Consider the following 13,340-nt stretch of genomic DNA (forward strand, 5'->3'; position numbering starts at 1 on the left):
AAATGAATATCAATGGTACAGTACAAGTTTACAGCAGTCATTATTGCTGTATTCATAAAATACAACTGTACAGCAGTCAAATTAACTTTATTCATAATGTTCAAGTGTACTGCAGTCAAAATTACTGTATTAATTGAAAACATGAATGGACATAATGACTCAAAACAATCTCAAACAATTTCAAATATATTTCAGATTATCAGACTGGAGTGAATGTAAAAGAAGGAGAATAAAGAAGCTGAGAATTTACTGTTCATACTGATGACTCCTTACAAATTGCATAGGCCCATTTCTGCCAGTACATTATGTGACATTATATTAAGTTCTGTGATGTTTGTAGTTAGTTTGACTTTTAAGTGAGTTTAGATGGTAATCTGATGACAAAAGCTATAAGGTAAAAGGTGACAAAATCTTTCAGTGGGATATTCAGATTACAAACTCATTCTCAACAGCTGTACTGAAAAATTTGACTAACTTTTAATTCGTTCTTACTGTATCTCTTCATAGTGTTATGTGAAGAATATTAATGTAAAATACTGTAATATTAAGTAAGACAACAAATTAATTAATAAATTGATAATTAATTAAAACATTGCACTATTTGATGTCTGAATTAAAATAAGCAGTTTTTAATTAAACCAGGATGTCAAGTTTATTCTTACCCATAATGTTCACATTAAGTTACACAAATGCATCCAATACCACCTGAAAAATCTGCGCTTAAAACAAACTCTTACCTATGTGCAGACAGACAAAGAGACATACTAATGGGTTGAGTGTCTTGGTAATCTGGCTAAGAAAAACAGGAGTACAAACAGTCTTTAAGATGTTTTGTTATCAACTGTTCCTCCCAATTTCAAAGAAAACAATTATTCAATTAACTTCCATGATAGACTGATTCCCTGCTTACCATTGCATGTCCGTATGAAGAATGTTTCGAATAATGACTACCAGTCTGTGCAGCTGCCACAACATAACAATGACATTCTATTGCTTGGCTTCTAAATAAGAACTATAATATAACATCAAAATAGCAACAATTAATTATCATGGTTGCATTTTGCACAATTTATTTTGAAATAAAATTTATTTAACTGATTGGTAATAAGATGTAAAATTTATTGTGACATCAATTGTGTATCCCTAACCAGGCCTCCAGCTACTTTGTACACTTTGCAAGGTCTGACAAAATACTAATACAATGGTCCTTCAATATAAAGCCCCTCAATTATAATGCATGTACAGTCATAAATCCCATTAAATTATTAGAATTTTGTATGATTAGAATTTTGTATGATATATAATCCCTGCATGAATTATTTCACTTGATTTTAATTTTTGGCTATTGAGAGCTAATTACAATGTTTTTTTACATCATTAAACACCCTTTTTTGTTGTGCATTGATCCATTAATATGACAAAGCCTTGTTGGAACATCCCTCAATAAATGGCTGCCTCATCAAACACATGGTTCACAATTATGGCTCTAATGGACAGCATTATAGAGAGCACTGTACATGTAGAAAGCACTGTACATGTAGAGAACACTGTACATGTAGAAAGCATTGTACACGAAGAAAGCATTGTCCATGTAGAGAGCATTTCTCATGTAGAAAGCATTGTACATGTAGAGAACACTACATGTAGAAAGCATTGTACACGAAGAAAGCATAGTCCATGTAGAGAGCATTGCACATGTTGGAAGCATTGCACGTGTAGAGAACACTGTACATGTAGAAAGCATTGTACACGAAAGCATTGTCCATGTAGATAGCATTGCTCATGTAGAAAGCACTGTACATGTAGAGAACACTGTACATGTAGAAAGCATTGTACACGAAGAAAGCATTGTCCATGTAGAGAGCATTGTACATGTAGAAAGCATTGTACGTGTAGAAAGCATTGTACATGCAGAATGCATTGTACGTGTAGAAAGCATTGTACATGTGGAAAGCATTGTACATGAAAACACTATTGTACATGTAGAGAGGATTGTATATGAATTAAGTCTCTTTGAAGGTTTCCACCAGCTTAATTATATTTGTGCTACTAATGAGAAGAACGAATTTTAAATTAAACCATACTTGGCCACTAGACACTATAATTTAAAAAAAAGGAGGTTTATAGCCATTTCTCAGCCAAATTTTAGCAGCTATTTATCTGATTTAGTGATAGTTAATCTGTATTCTTGTGTCTTGCTGAGACTGCAGAAAGGTTATATCTATTTATAGTATAATGTGATATCAGTAAGACCTTTCTATAAACAAATTATAAATCTCAGTTTCAGTCACTAAAATAATTATAAACCTTCCTTGGGTTACTTCCAGTCGAGTTTATTTAAATAACTTTATTGGTAATTCCAGGCTACATTTACCTAACAAATATTAACACCAAGAATAACTGATTTGTGAAGTACAAGACTTAGTTTCTATGCTCATACACACACAGCATTGGCAGGAGCTATTTCCCTTTGCAATGGGCAAACTCTGCCATTGTACTTTGAGTTATATACAATCAAACTATAATTTAAAGGACAAATCATAATCTCACTGACAAGACTGTAATATATTATACAGCATATAATGTGCGTAACATTAAGATTCCTGTTAATGACGTATTGCTCTCTGAAAATCTGCACACAAAAGGCTAATTATATTGCTTTTGTCCCCCTTATTTTGCAGGTAATTGGCAATTTTTTATAACGGTTCTATGTATACATCTCTCCATCATTAAAATTATGGTGACAGGTTCGTAAACACAGACTGTGCAATAAGCAAGGGTACAAGACTTTGTGGCACTCAATTTATCATAAAACATTTTTTAAGTTACCTGGTAGGTATAAACTGTCGTTGATGCATAAGAATAATAAACACTGTATATATTTATTCTAACACTAATTCACATTTATTGATGTAACATCTTAAGAAATCAATTGAATTTATTATATTTTATATTTTTAATATAAATCAATTTGATATGCTTTGCTCAACAAATGCACACACAAGAGCACTGTAGGAGTTTCCTCCCTTCCATATCTAAACGCTTGTCTCCATCATTAGCTAAAGTCCGCAAACAAAAACTTCAAAACTGGAATCATAATCATAAACCATGTAAGCTGAAGACATTGCTCCTTTTAAGCTGGACAATTCCTCATGATGGCAAATTTAAAAAGAAAAATTCTGGCTAAAGTGTGAAATGTACTGAATGAATAGAGTTCACAATACTTATTACACATGTAAAATTTAAGTACAACTGGCCCACAAAGTTTAGCATAGAACAGCCATTAATATCTCAGTTACTCTGATAAAGGATGTTTACCATTTTCTCTCTTTTTTTTTCTTTAAAGAAAACAATGGGATCCAAAATTTTCTTTGTGTTATAAACAGGTCTGCAGGTAATCATAGTGTGGATTAACAAAGGAATAGTGTATCATCTGACCACTCTGGTAGCATCTCTGATGTCAGACTGATTTGAATATTTAATAAGGATGTCTTTGTCAAACAAAAAGTGCATCACTCACTTCTCACCAGTTTGTTATGATGGTTTCTTCATTTTATCTTTGGGAAATATACGGACATAAATTACCATCAAGTAGAATTTTAATAACTACCATCAGTGATACTCTGAAGAAATACATGAAATATCCAGAGGACCTGAATCCATTAACTGCTCTGGTCAACCTTATTGACTGTTCATACCATTCAAATGGCAGCAGCCAATCAAGCTCATAACTGCAAAGGTAGTAAGTGTTCTTGTCCTCAATCCTGAGCAACAATTCTGATTAATTAGGAATTATTGTACTACATTATATTTTACATTAAAAAAACTGGCATATCAATTAGACAACATAATCTGATTCAATGACCTGCTCTTCCTGATTGATTTTTACTTTGTTGAATGATAAATTAAACTTTTTGACATGCCACAGACAGAGTGTGGTGTAGTCAAGAATAATTCAACATAAGCTAAACAGACAATTTTAGCTAAGGGCAAGTAACAAATAATGCTGGACCACACAATGTCATAACTAAAATAAAATAATCCCAATATCTCAACCAAATCTGAAACCTGACGTTATTCAACTTATAAATTTAACATCAAAGGAGTAACTGTAAAAAAAAAAATAAAAAAAATAAAGTTCAAATAAATATCAAGACCCTTGAGTGATAAATAATCAAGGAACTACCAAATTGTATCTCTTGTGAATGGATGTCCTTTACATATTAAAAATATATCAGTGAAATTAAGAAAGGGGGTTCATAATATAATTGACATACTTTATTAGAATGTACCTTTTATATGGAGGTGGTCAGCCAAGGCAAATTTCACTGTTTATAATATTCTTCATGAGATAAATGTCTTGGAAGAGACCTCCTCCCAGTGGGCCATGCTTGTGGTGACTGTGAAAGCTGAGGGGAAGGTCAGAATCTCTGCCCCCCTGGGCAGCCAGTCCTAGGGACATCTCTGGGAACCGCAGGTCATAACACTGTTATAAGAAAGCATTTTGTTAATTCTGAAATTCCAATAAGCCCAATATGTGAGCTAATTTTAGCATGGGTACTGGAATGGTGGAAATTATAATTGTTTGCAAAATAAGCAGAAGTTCATAAAAATTGTTTTCACTTTCAAATTTACCAACCGTTCTTCACTATGTTCACTAGACAGATTTTGCCATACTCAGAAAATTGAACATTCTCTGATGAGCTCTGAATATTTACAGAAAATGAAAAACTTCCACTAAAGCATTAACAAATAGTTGACAACAATGTTACTGCTGTATCATAAACACCAAAAGAACCTTTTGTGTTTCCAAGAATCTCAAAGTTTCCAATTTAATACCAATGACAACATGATTTAGTGACATTCTATCACCTTCTGAACCATGTCTAGGCCTGTGATAATAAAAAAAAATGAACATCCAAGTTGAAGAAGTATCCAAGAACTTTGATTTGACACCCATGATGACACATCTCAGTGATGTTCTTTTTATTTTATCCTTGTGATCCCTTTATCCCTAGACCACAGGGCCACTAGGACCAATCATGAACAATACATTGCATGTATTACATATCTGAGTAATTTAAGTACCATTACTACAATGAAAATGATGAACATAATCAACACAAAAGAAAGAGCATTCTATTATTCTTTTCACCATCAACCATGCCCTTAGGCTCCTGGTGTTACAAAGAAATGCTGGAAATATTACTGCAAATATGCAGCTCTTTGGGAAGTAAAAACCAAGTCTGACAGCTATATCTTCAGTGGTGAACAAGATTTTGCATTTACAAGAACTCGGACTAGTGGAGATACATATACACATACAGCTGGACAAAGAGATTAAGCTAATACACCCACTTTTCTCCAAAATATAGGTATTAAAATATATTGCAAAAGTGAATCAGTCCAGCAAGTTGTTGTTGTTGTGAGGTTTAACGCCATTTTTCAGCACACAATAGGCTATGCATGGCAGCCAGTATTAATGGTGGAGGAAGAACACAGGAAAACCCCGGGAAGAACCACTGACCCACAAGAAGCTACTGGCATGCTTTCTCACATATCCACATTTGCCGAATCCTGGACTTGAACACACGCAGAGGTGAGATGGCAGTAATCCGTAACGGAGAGCGCTTTAGACTACTCGGCCACTCAGGGCCCCCAGTCCAGCAAGAAATTTATGTATAAATCATCAGAAGCAGAAGATTATTTTGAGAAATAATGAACCAGAGACATGGTCTATCATGTTTAAAAAGTTTCACATTTTCAGCTTATATTATCTGTATGATTTTAAGTATGATGAGCTCAGCTTCACACCTTTGAGATTCTACTATTCTTCTTCAATTTTTTAACATGTATAAAACCAGTATTACTTACTCATTATGTGTCACTCCTTATCTTTATTTTACTTATGCATTATATTTATCATTGCTTTTGTTTACATCTCTTTTTCGTGAAACATTTTCTTTCTGAAAATTAAGAATTAACAAGTTTATCACAGAAACCAGTATCTCACATCATACTAAGTGTCCAAAACTATGCTCCATCGAGTGTATGGACACACTTAAGAGTTACCTCCCTTGGCCAAGCTGAGCTTTCAATTGTAGGGAGGGGGCACAGTGACACAAAAGGCTATTTAGTGCTGAGGCAAGTAAAACAAAGTGACATGGCCATGGTCACAACACAGTAACCAACCTTGATTTATCCAGTGGTATGAATCAGACATGCACCTTTCTTTCGGTCAGTCCAACACACTAATCACAGAGATATCACAGTACCTGCTTCCATTAGTTGCCTTATACAAATGGGCCAATTCTGTCTCCCTACGCTCCATGTGTAACATGTAAGCAAGTAATTCTTTGGACTTTTTTGTTGTTAAAATAAAGTCAAATGTAAAAGAGTAAACTAAAAGCATGTCATTTCATTGAAGTCTGCTTTAAAAACAAATACCACAACAATATCTGAATTTTCAATTCTATATCTATAGAAAAAGGTTAACAAGTGAGGTAACCTATGCAAAAACAACTTACAGTTGCTAGCCCTATTTTGCCCACTGGAGTCTGAACAGGTGGACAGATTTCTCTTGCTTGTATTGTATAGCAAACTTTCACACAACCGAACCTTGCCCTTGATGTCAAGGTCAAAGAGGTGGGTCCTGTTGTAGATTGCCTGGATACCACCATCAGCATCAATGATTACATATGTGTTAAAACTCTGTTGGTCTCATCAGACACCTATGAAAATGAAAATATGAAATAATACTTCCAACTCACTACAATACTAACAAAAACTCTTCCAATCACTTGATGAAACTTCTAAACATAAATAAATTTAGTACCTCTCTCTGACATTCTATCTCTTTGTATTCTCTCTCTCACGCATTATACATGTGTGTGTGTGTGTGTGTGTGTGTGTGTGTGTGATTTCATTTCAGACATTAAACAGTGATATCATTGTTCCAAGTAGACCCCTATTAAACTAATTACCAATAAATTAGAATCTATGCTTCCACAATATGATGATAATCAGAATAATGTGATAAATACAGTCCATGAGAAATAAGAATTTATTGTAGGAAATAGTGCACATCTGAAATGTGTGTGTGTAAGATTTGGATTCTTAATGTACTTTTAACAACGTTTCAGTCATATCACTACAATGTCTGCAGTGTGACAGTTTATAGTGATGTCCAGCACTGGGGCATCATGCCGCAGACATGTAGCATGATGTCCCACCCAGTCACATTATCCTGACACCAGGCCGACCAGTCCTAACACTAACATTTTAATGCTGAGCGCCAAGCGAGGCAGCTGTAAATACCATTTCTGTAAGACTTTGGTATGACTTGGCCAGGGATCAAACCCACACATATGAAATGAGATAGCATTACATTATACTTCAATGGCATCAGTTTGCAAGTATTTCTGGATTAAATGTTATTTCCATATATTGTTACACAACAGTTTCTCTGCTTATGATATCTCATCGTGCAGGTTATAAATTTGATATTTTCGACAGTCTGAATCAGTTACACAAAATAATTGAATCTGCCAAAGTTATAAAACTAACTTCAGCAAATTATTTTGATACCTTATCAAAGAATTGGTGTGTGCCAAGCATGTGTATAACTGTAGTGAACATGACGTACATGTTCCCTTTATAACAGTTCATTGCAACTGTAAAATAACTCATCTTGTCAATGAGGTTACCTTATAATAATAATAATAATAATAATAATAATGAGGATGTTGTATAGCGCCTCATCTTTAGAAGCTCTAAGCACTTTACAACTTTAAAACAACACGTATAAGATAAGAAACATAATAATATTATTACAAAAACAAACAACATGAAATTAGAAAAACGTTAAAAAAAATAAAAATAAAAAACATGCTGAAACTATTTCAGGTAGGAAACATTATTAGGTCTTTAAGTTTGTTCTTGCAGTCGAAATAAGTTAGTTTTGAGAACCCTCTTGAATGTGATCACTGTGTCTTTGTGTCTAAGTTCAGTGGGCAATTCATTCCACGTTGCTGGACCCTGGTATGTAAAAGAACGCTGTCCATATGACTTTGTTTTCATACATGGAATAATGAGTATAAGATTGTCAGAAGAGGAGCATAAGTATCTTGCTGGTGTGTACACAAAGGGTGAGGTCAGATAGGTATGTTGGACTAGAGTCCGACAGTGAAAGGTAGCACAGAGAACAAATTTTGTGTTTGATTCTGGATCGAATGGATAGCCATTGTAGAGTACAGATCAGCGGGGAGGTGTGTTCTGATCGTGGTACTCTAAGTATGATCCAAGCAGCTGTGTTTTGAACTTTTTGAAGTTTCTGGAGTAGATATTGAGATGAACCAGACAGAATTGAGTTACAATAGTCCAATCTTGAAAGTACCAATGAACACACAAGTGTTTTAGTGGCATCAACTGAAAGATATTTGCGAATTGAGCTAAACGCGTCTCAGCTCAAGATATGCAGCCTTGCATACGTTCATGACATGTTGGTGCAATGTGAGAGTACTGTCCAGAGTAACACCTAGGTTTCGTACTGATTGTGTGAATTTAATGTTGGCATTGCTGATATTTATTGTTTTAGGTAAAGGATGTGAATGAGAAAGTCTTTGTGTTGTGATCAGAATGGCCTCAGTTTTATCCTCATTCATCTGCAGCTTGTTACAAGTCATCCATGATTTCACATCAGAAATACACCTCTCTATACCTTGGATGGTAGCATCAACTTCAGTTGGGTGGCTAGATTTGTGTATTTGCGTGTCATCAGCGTACAACTGATGAGACACTGGATGATGATCTATGATACTTGAGAGCGACTGAGTGTACAGAATGAAGAGAACCGGTCCAAGAATTGGATTGGAGTGTATTCCATTTGCAGATACAATTTGTGTCATGTTGACTAAGTATGACCTGAACCACAGTAAGGCTGTATCATGAATGCCAAATACATGCTGGAGACGGTGAAGTAATATATCATGGTCTATTGTGTCAAATGCTGCAGACAAATCAAGGAGGGTGAGGACTGTGATCTTTCCGCTATCCAATGCAGACAAAATGTCATTATCTACTTTTAGAAGAGTAGTTTCAGTACTGTGGCAAGGGAGATATGCAGATTGTACATTGCTAAAAAGACTGTTTGAATTTAGATAGATACAGGCTGGGATAGAACATTCTTTTCTAAGATTTTTGAAATGAATGGGAGATTAGAAACTGGGTGGTAGTTCTTTAAATCGTTATGGTCTAGTGTTGGTTTCTTCAACAGAGGCTTTACAATGGTAGTTTTGAAAAATGATGGGAATTCCCCAGATGAGAGAGAGGTATTAATAACATCAGTTAGTGAAGGCAATACTGGATCTAAGCACTCAAGCAGCAGTGATGTTGGAATTGCATCAAGTTCACATGACTTTGGTGCACTCTTTTATCACGATTGTACGTACAAAATCCATAGAGACAGGTTCAAATGCTGCTAATGGTTGCCGCTCAAATTCTGTATCCCAACTGCATGGTGACGACGAGTCAACTGAAATTGTGGTGTCAAGCTTATCTTATTTTTATTGAAAAAATTTGCAAACATGTCCGGAAGGTCGACTGGAGAGAAGGTAGTTGGAAGTGGCGTTGATTTGTTCCTTGACATTAGCTTGTTAGTAATCTCAAAGAGCTCTTTGCAGCTAAAACTTTCCATGATCTTAGTAGTGTTGTGGGCTTATTTCACTGCATGGACTATATCTGTGACATTCTTCTTAGCGACTTCATAGATTTGCTTATGAATAGTGAGTCTGGTGGAAAGCCAGAGCCTCTCAGCTTTACGGCGGTCTCTTTTAGCAGTGCGAAGCTGGTCCCTAACACTGCTATACCATGGAGAACACTTTTTAATTGATACTCTGCACTTGGTAGCTGGGGCATGTTTGTCAAGTAGTGAACGCAAACATTTATCGAGTTGTTCTGCGGTAGGAGGTAAGCAAGTTGTTAGGTTGGATTGGATGTCGTGCATTAATTTTGTTCTATTTATCATACGGAGGTTTCTCTTAGTAGCAGATAAAGGTGGAGGGTTAGGGACTGCTATGTCAAGATGGCATATATTGCAGAGGTGATCTGATGCAAGGTCATGGGATACCAGGGAGGACCGTAGAATGTTATCATCAGGTCTATGAAAAATCCAGCTAAAATGTGACCATGTTTATGGGTGGGTTGGTTAACTGACTGTTTGAGGTTGAAAACATTAATGGAATCTAGGAGTTTTGATGTATTTGAGTTTCTGGGACAGTCAAAGTGAAAGCTGAAATCTCCAAGAATAATCAGGTTGCCACCTATCGAATTTCCATGGTCCAGAAGATTCGGAAACTGCTCCAAAAACGAGAGAGTCAGCAAGCTTGTTTTTTCTACTAGGAGGAGGGCGGTATAGGCAGAAAAAATGGACTGACCTTTGCTCCAGTGTGAGTGTGGTTTGGACTAGTTCAAAACGATGTGTGGTCGAAATTGAATGTTGTGGTGTAGTTCAGACGTTTTATCATGGAGTAAATGAGTCATGTCCCAACAAGACCATGATACAGTAATACAAAACAACACAAATATATTGCATTTAATCATATAAAACCATAATCTAACTGGTTTCCATTTGCCAAAATTAAATTGTCAAATAAATAAAACTGAAATAATAAAACAAAATTTAAAAATTATCATTAAATTTATCATATTATAATAAGGAGCTTTATAATGAGTAACCATTGCTGTGAAAACTGAGTGTTGTCAATTAACTGAGACAAGCTTCCCAACCTTCTGACGAAAACCTCCTACAGATAACCAGACTCTTAGTTCCTCTGCCAAACTTTTGTACCTACTGATAGAGCTACCATCTAGGGGCTCTGCCATGGCAATACTGTCAGATTTAGACTGGCCAATGAAGTCACATGCTTCAGGAAGGAAAACCTTCTACAAAAGAAAAGGTAAAGTAAAAACATATTTACTAACTGACCATTATAATATTTATACTTCTGCGACCATTAATGAGGTTAAAACAATTAATGGACTTCAAAATGTTCAGACTTTAAGTTAAAATACAAATTTAACCCAAATGATATAAGATAAGCTAATAAGAGTGCAGCCAATGATCAATAAGTGGGGTCTTTTATACAGGAAATCAAAAGTATAAAAAGTACTGTTGTAATTATTGCAGAATGGCTTTTCCCTAAGTAGGTATTACAGCTAACATTACACTGAATTTTATGAATATCGTAACACAGTCAAGGTCAAAATGTTCTGAAGAATCAAAACTAGACTCAATCATAATTTTGAAGCATAAACAGGCAATCAAAATCCATTAATAGATGTTCTGATATTATAATTCAATGTCAGTACTGGCCTAATATTATTCAAGTACCTAGTAAATGGATGGCAACTACCAGTCTGCACCTTGATATCAAGATTACGTTCAGGTACTGATTGTTTTCAGCAAATCAGCACCATTTTCTCACAGTAAAAACAATATATACAAATAATTATATTTGATAAGATGCATAATACACAAGTTTTGAAATTTGCCTTGAAGCATTTCATAGCTGAGGATAACATAATGTATGTTTATTAATTTTACAATTTGACCAAGATTACACCATGGTTACTTCCCTTTATATTCCCATGCTTTAGTACATAAAATACACTTAAAAATAAAAGAACTGTATTTGACCCCTTATCAATAACCTGTCTGTATCAAATCAGTTATAAACATATGATGTAAATAATATTTTTTTCATTACATCTCATAATTTTATATAAAACACTCACTAGAGTTTTGAACATTTTGGATTATTCTTGGACTCAAGGCCTAAATAAACTGTTTCTGAAATTCTAACTGATGAAATAAGAGCAATAATTCATTCATTCTTTTGTTTTCAGTACTTTTCATACATGAGTTTACAAAGTAATACCTGTGTTCCTTTAGTTTGTACCCTTCTAATTAAACTTTCACAGGTGTGAAAATTGTGCTTCTTATCTTCTGTACAGGTGAGCTGGCAGATTCCAATCATAGGCCATTATGTAGTGTAACAACGTTGCTGGCAGAGTCCTTCTTTCCCTCCATCATACTTCTAAGTCAGGGTTGGCAAACTATGGCCCACATGCGGCCCACCAAGGGCTTTCATGCAGTCCGCCAAGGGTTTTCATTCCGGCCTAGGAACAAGTCATCATTTGCACTGACTCTGTTTATGTTACTCTATTTATCAAATAAATGTGCTTCTTTTGAAGTTTAAGTTTTCAAATGTCAACAACAAATTAACAACTGAAAATTAATTATGATGTTATTTAGAAAAACCTTTTGTTTTTGCTATTTCAAATATTAATTATTTTAATTAATGAATTATGCAGCCCGCGACAGGTGTAAATTTGTGTATGCGGCACTTGCACTGGAAAGTTTGCCCACCTCTGTTCTAAGTATTTTGCAACTGACTCAGAAATTGTGAATAACACGACAACTACCTGAGCATATCTGTGACTGGAATGTGAAATGGGTCCATGCTACAAGTCAAGTCCAGCAGGGTATAAGTTCTGTTTGGAACCGGTTAACTTAAGGTCAGTTTTCCGGCCTAAGCATCCAGATTTTCGCAATGAAGACAAAGCACTGCTAAAGCAATGAGGAGTACATCTGTATTGTTAATTCTTGGAACTAAAATACTACTGTACCATGATAATGCTGTATTTAACTTGTATGGCATGTACTCAAGTGCAACTCAATCTGCCATAAGTGGCATTCACTATAAAGTCCCTCATTTTACTGCTGCCCCTCTTATAATGATGGTATGGTCATGTGATACAATCAAATTATTCAAATTTTGTTTAATAATAGCTATTTGAATTATATGCTTTCACTTAATCTGACTTACTTTTTATTAGATTTAAATGTGCTTTCACTTTATTAAATAATCTATATATGTTTTCTTAAATACCTTTATGACACAGCATTGATGGGACTGACCCCCTACTTCTATTAGCCAGGAATCCATGAAAAATCCATTTTCTTTTGTACTTTATAAGATAACTTGTCTAAAATTAAAATTTAATAGGATATCTGAGAGAGAGAGAGAGAGAGATTGAAAGAGAGTTGATAAAAAGAATAAGATAGAAAAAGGGAAAATTAAATGGTTGGTTTTACTTGGTTAATAAGATCCCTCTTAAATGTGTTTTTTTGTGATTTGATTTATATAAATTCATTTAGAACCAACAAGACATCACAAGATTAGTCTTTTGGTGAAAACTTCATATCAATATGACCACCTTTACGGCCATCCATTCATAATAAGTAGCTTAACAAGATTTTCAAAACTGCTGTCATGGTG

General features: G+C 34.8%; 1 protein-coding gene across 1 annotated transcript; it reads right to left on the bottom strand.

Moving 5' to 3' along the window:
- Positions 1–2,863: 2,863 nt before the first annotated feature.
- Positions 2,864–12,619, bottom strand: LOC149799579 (uncharacterized). Its single transcript, XM_089957095.1, has 4 exons — positions 12,484–12,619; positions 10,847–10,941; positions 6,528–6,731; positions 2,864–4,486 (listed from the first exon to the last, which is right to left on the bottom strand). The coding sequence occupies exons 3-4, from the start codon at positions 6,684–6,686 to the stop codon at positions 4,310–4,312; spliced, it is 336 nt and encodes a 111-aa protein (XP_089813221.1). The 5' UTR covers positions 6,687–6,731; positions 10,847–10,941; positions 12,484–12,619; the 3' UTR covers positions 2,864–4,309.
- Positions 12,620–13,340: the final 721 nt, after the last annotated feature.

The sequence above is a fragment of the Sinohyriopsis cumingii genome, chromosome 5, assembly GCF_028554795.1.
Source record: "Sinohyriopsis cumingii isolate HCF-2022 chromosome 5, ASM2855479v2, whole genome shotgun sequence".
Taxonomy (NCBI): domain Eukaryota; kingdom Metazoa; phylum Mollusca; class Bivalvia; order Unionida; family Unionidae; genus Sinohyriopsis; species Sinohyriopsis cumingii.

Coding starts and splice junctions, on each gene's coding strand:
- LOC149799579 (XM_089957095.1), bottom strand. CDS start 6,686: ATGCTGATGGTGGTATCCAGGCAATCTACAACAGGACCCACCTCTTTG. Junction 4,487..6,527: donor GCAAAATAGGGCTAGCAACT/GTAAGTTGTTTT, acceptor TTCTTATAACAG/TGTTATGACCTGCGGTTCCC.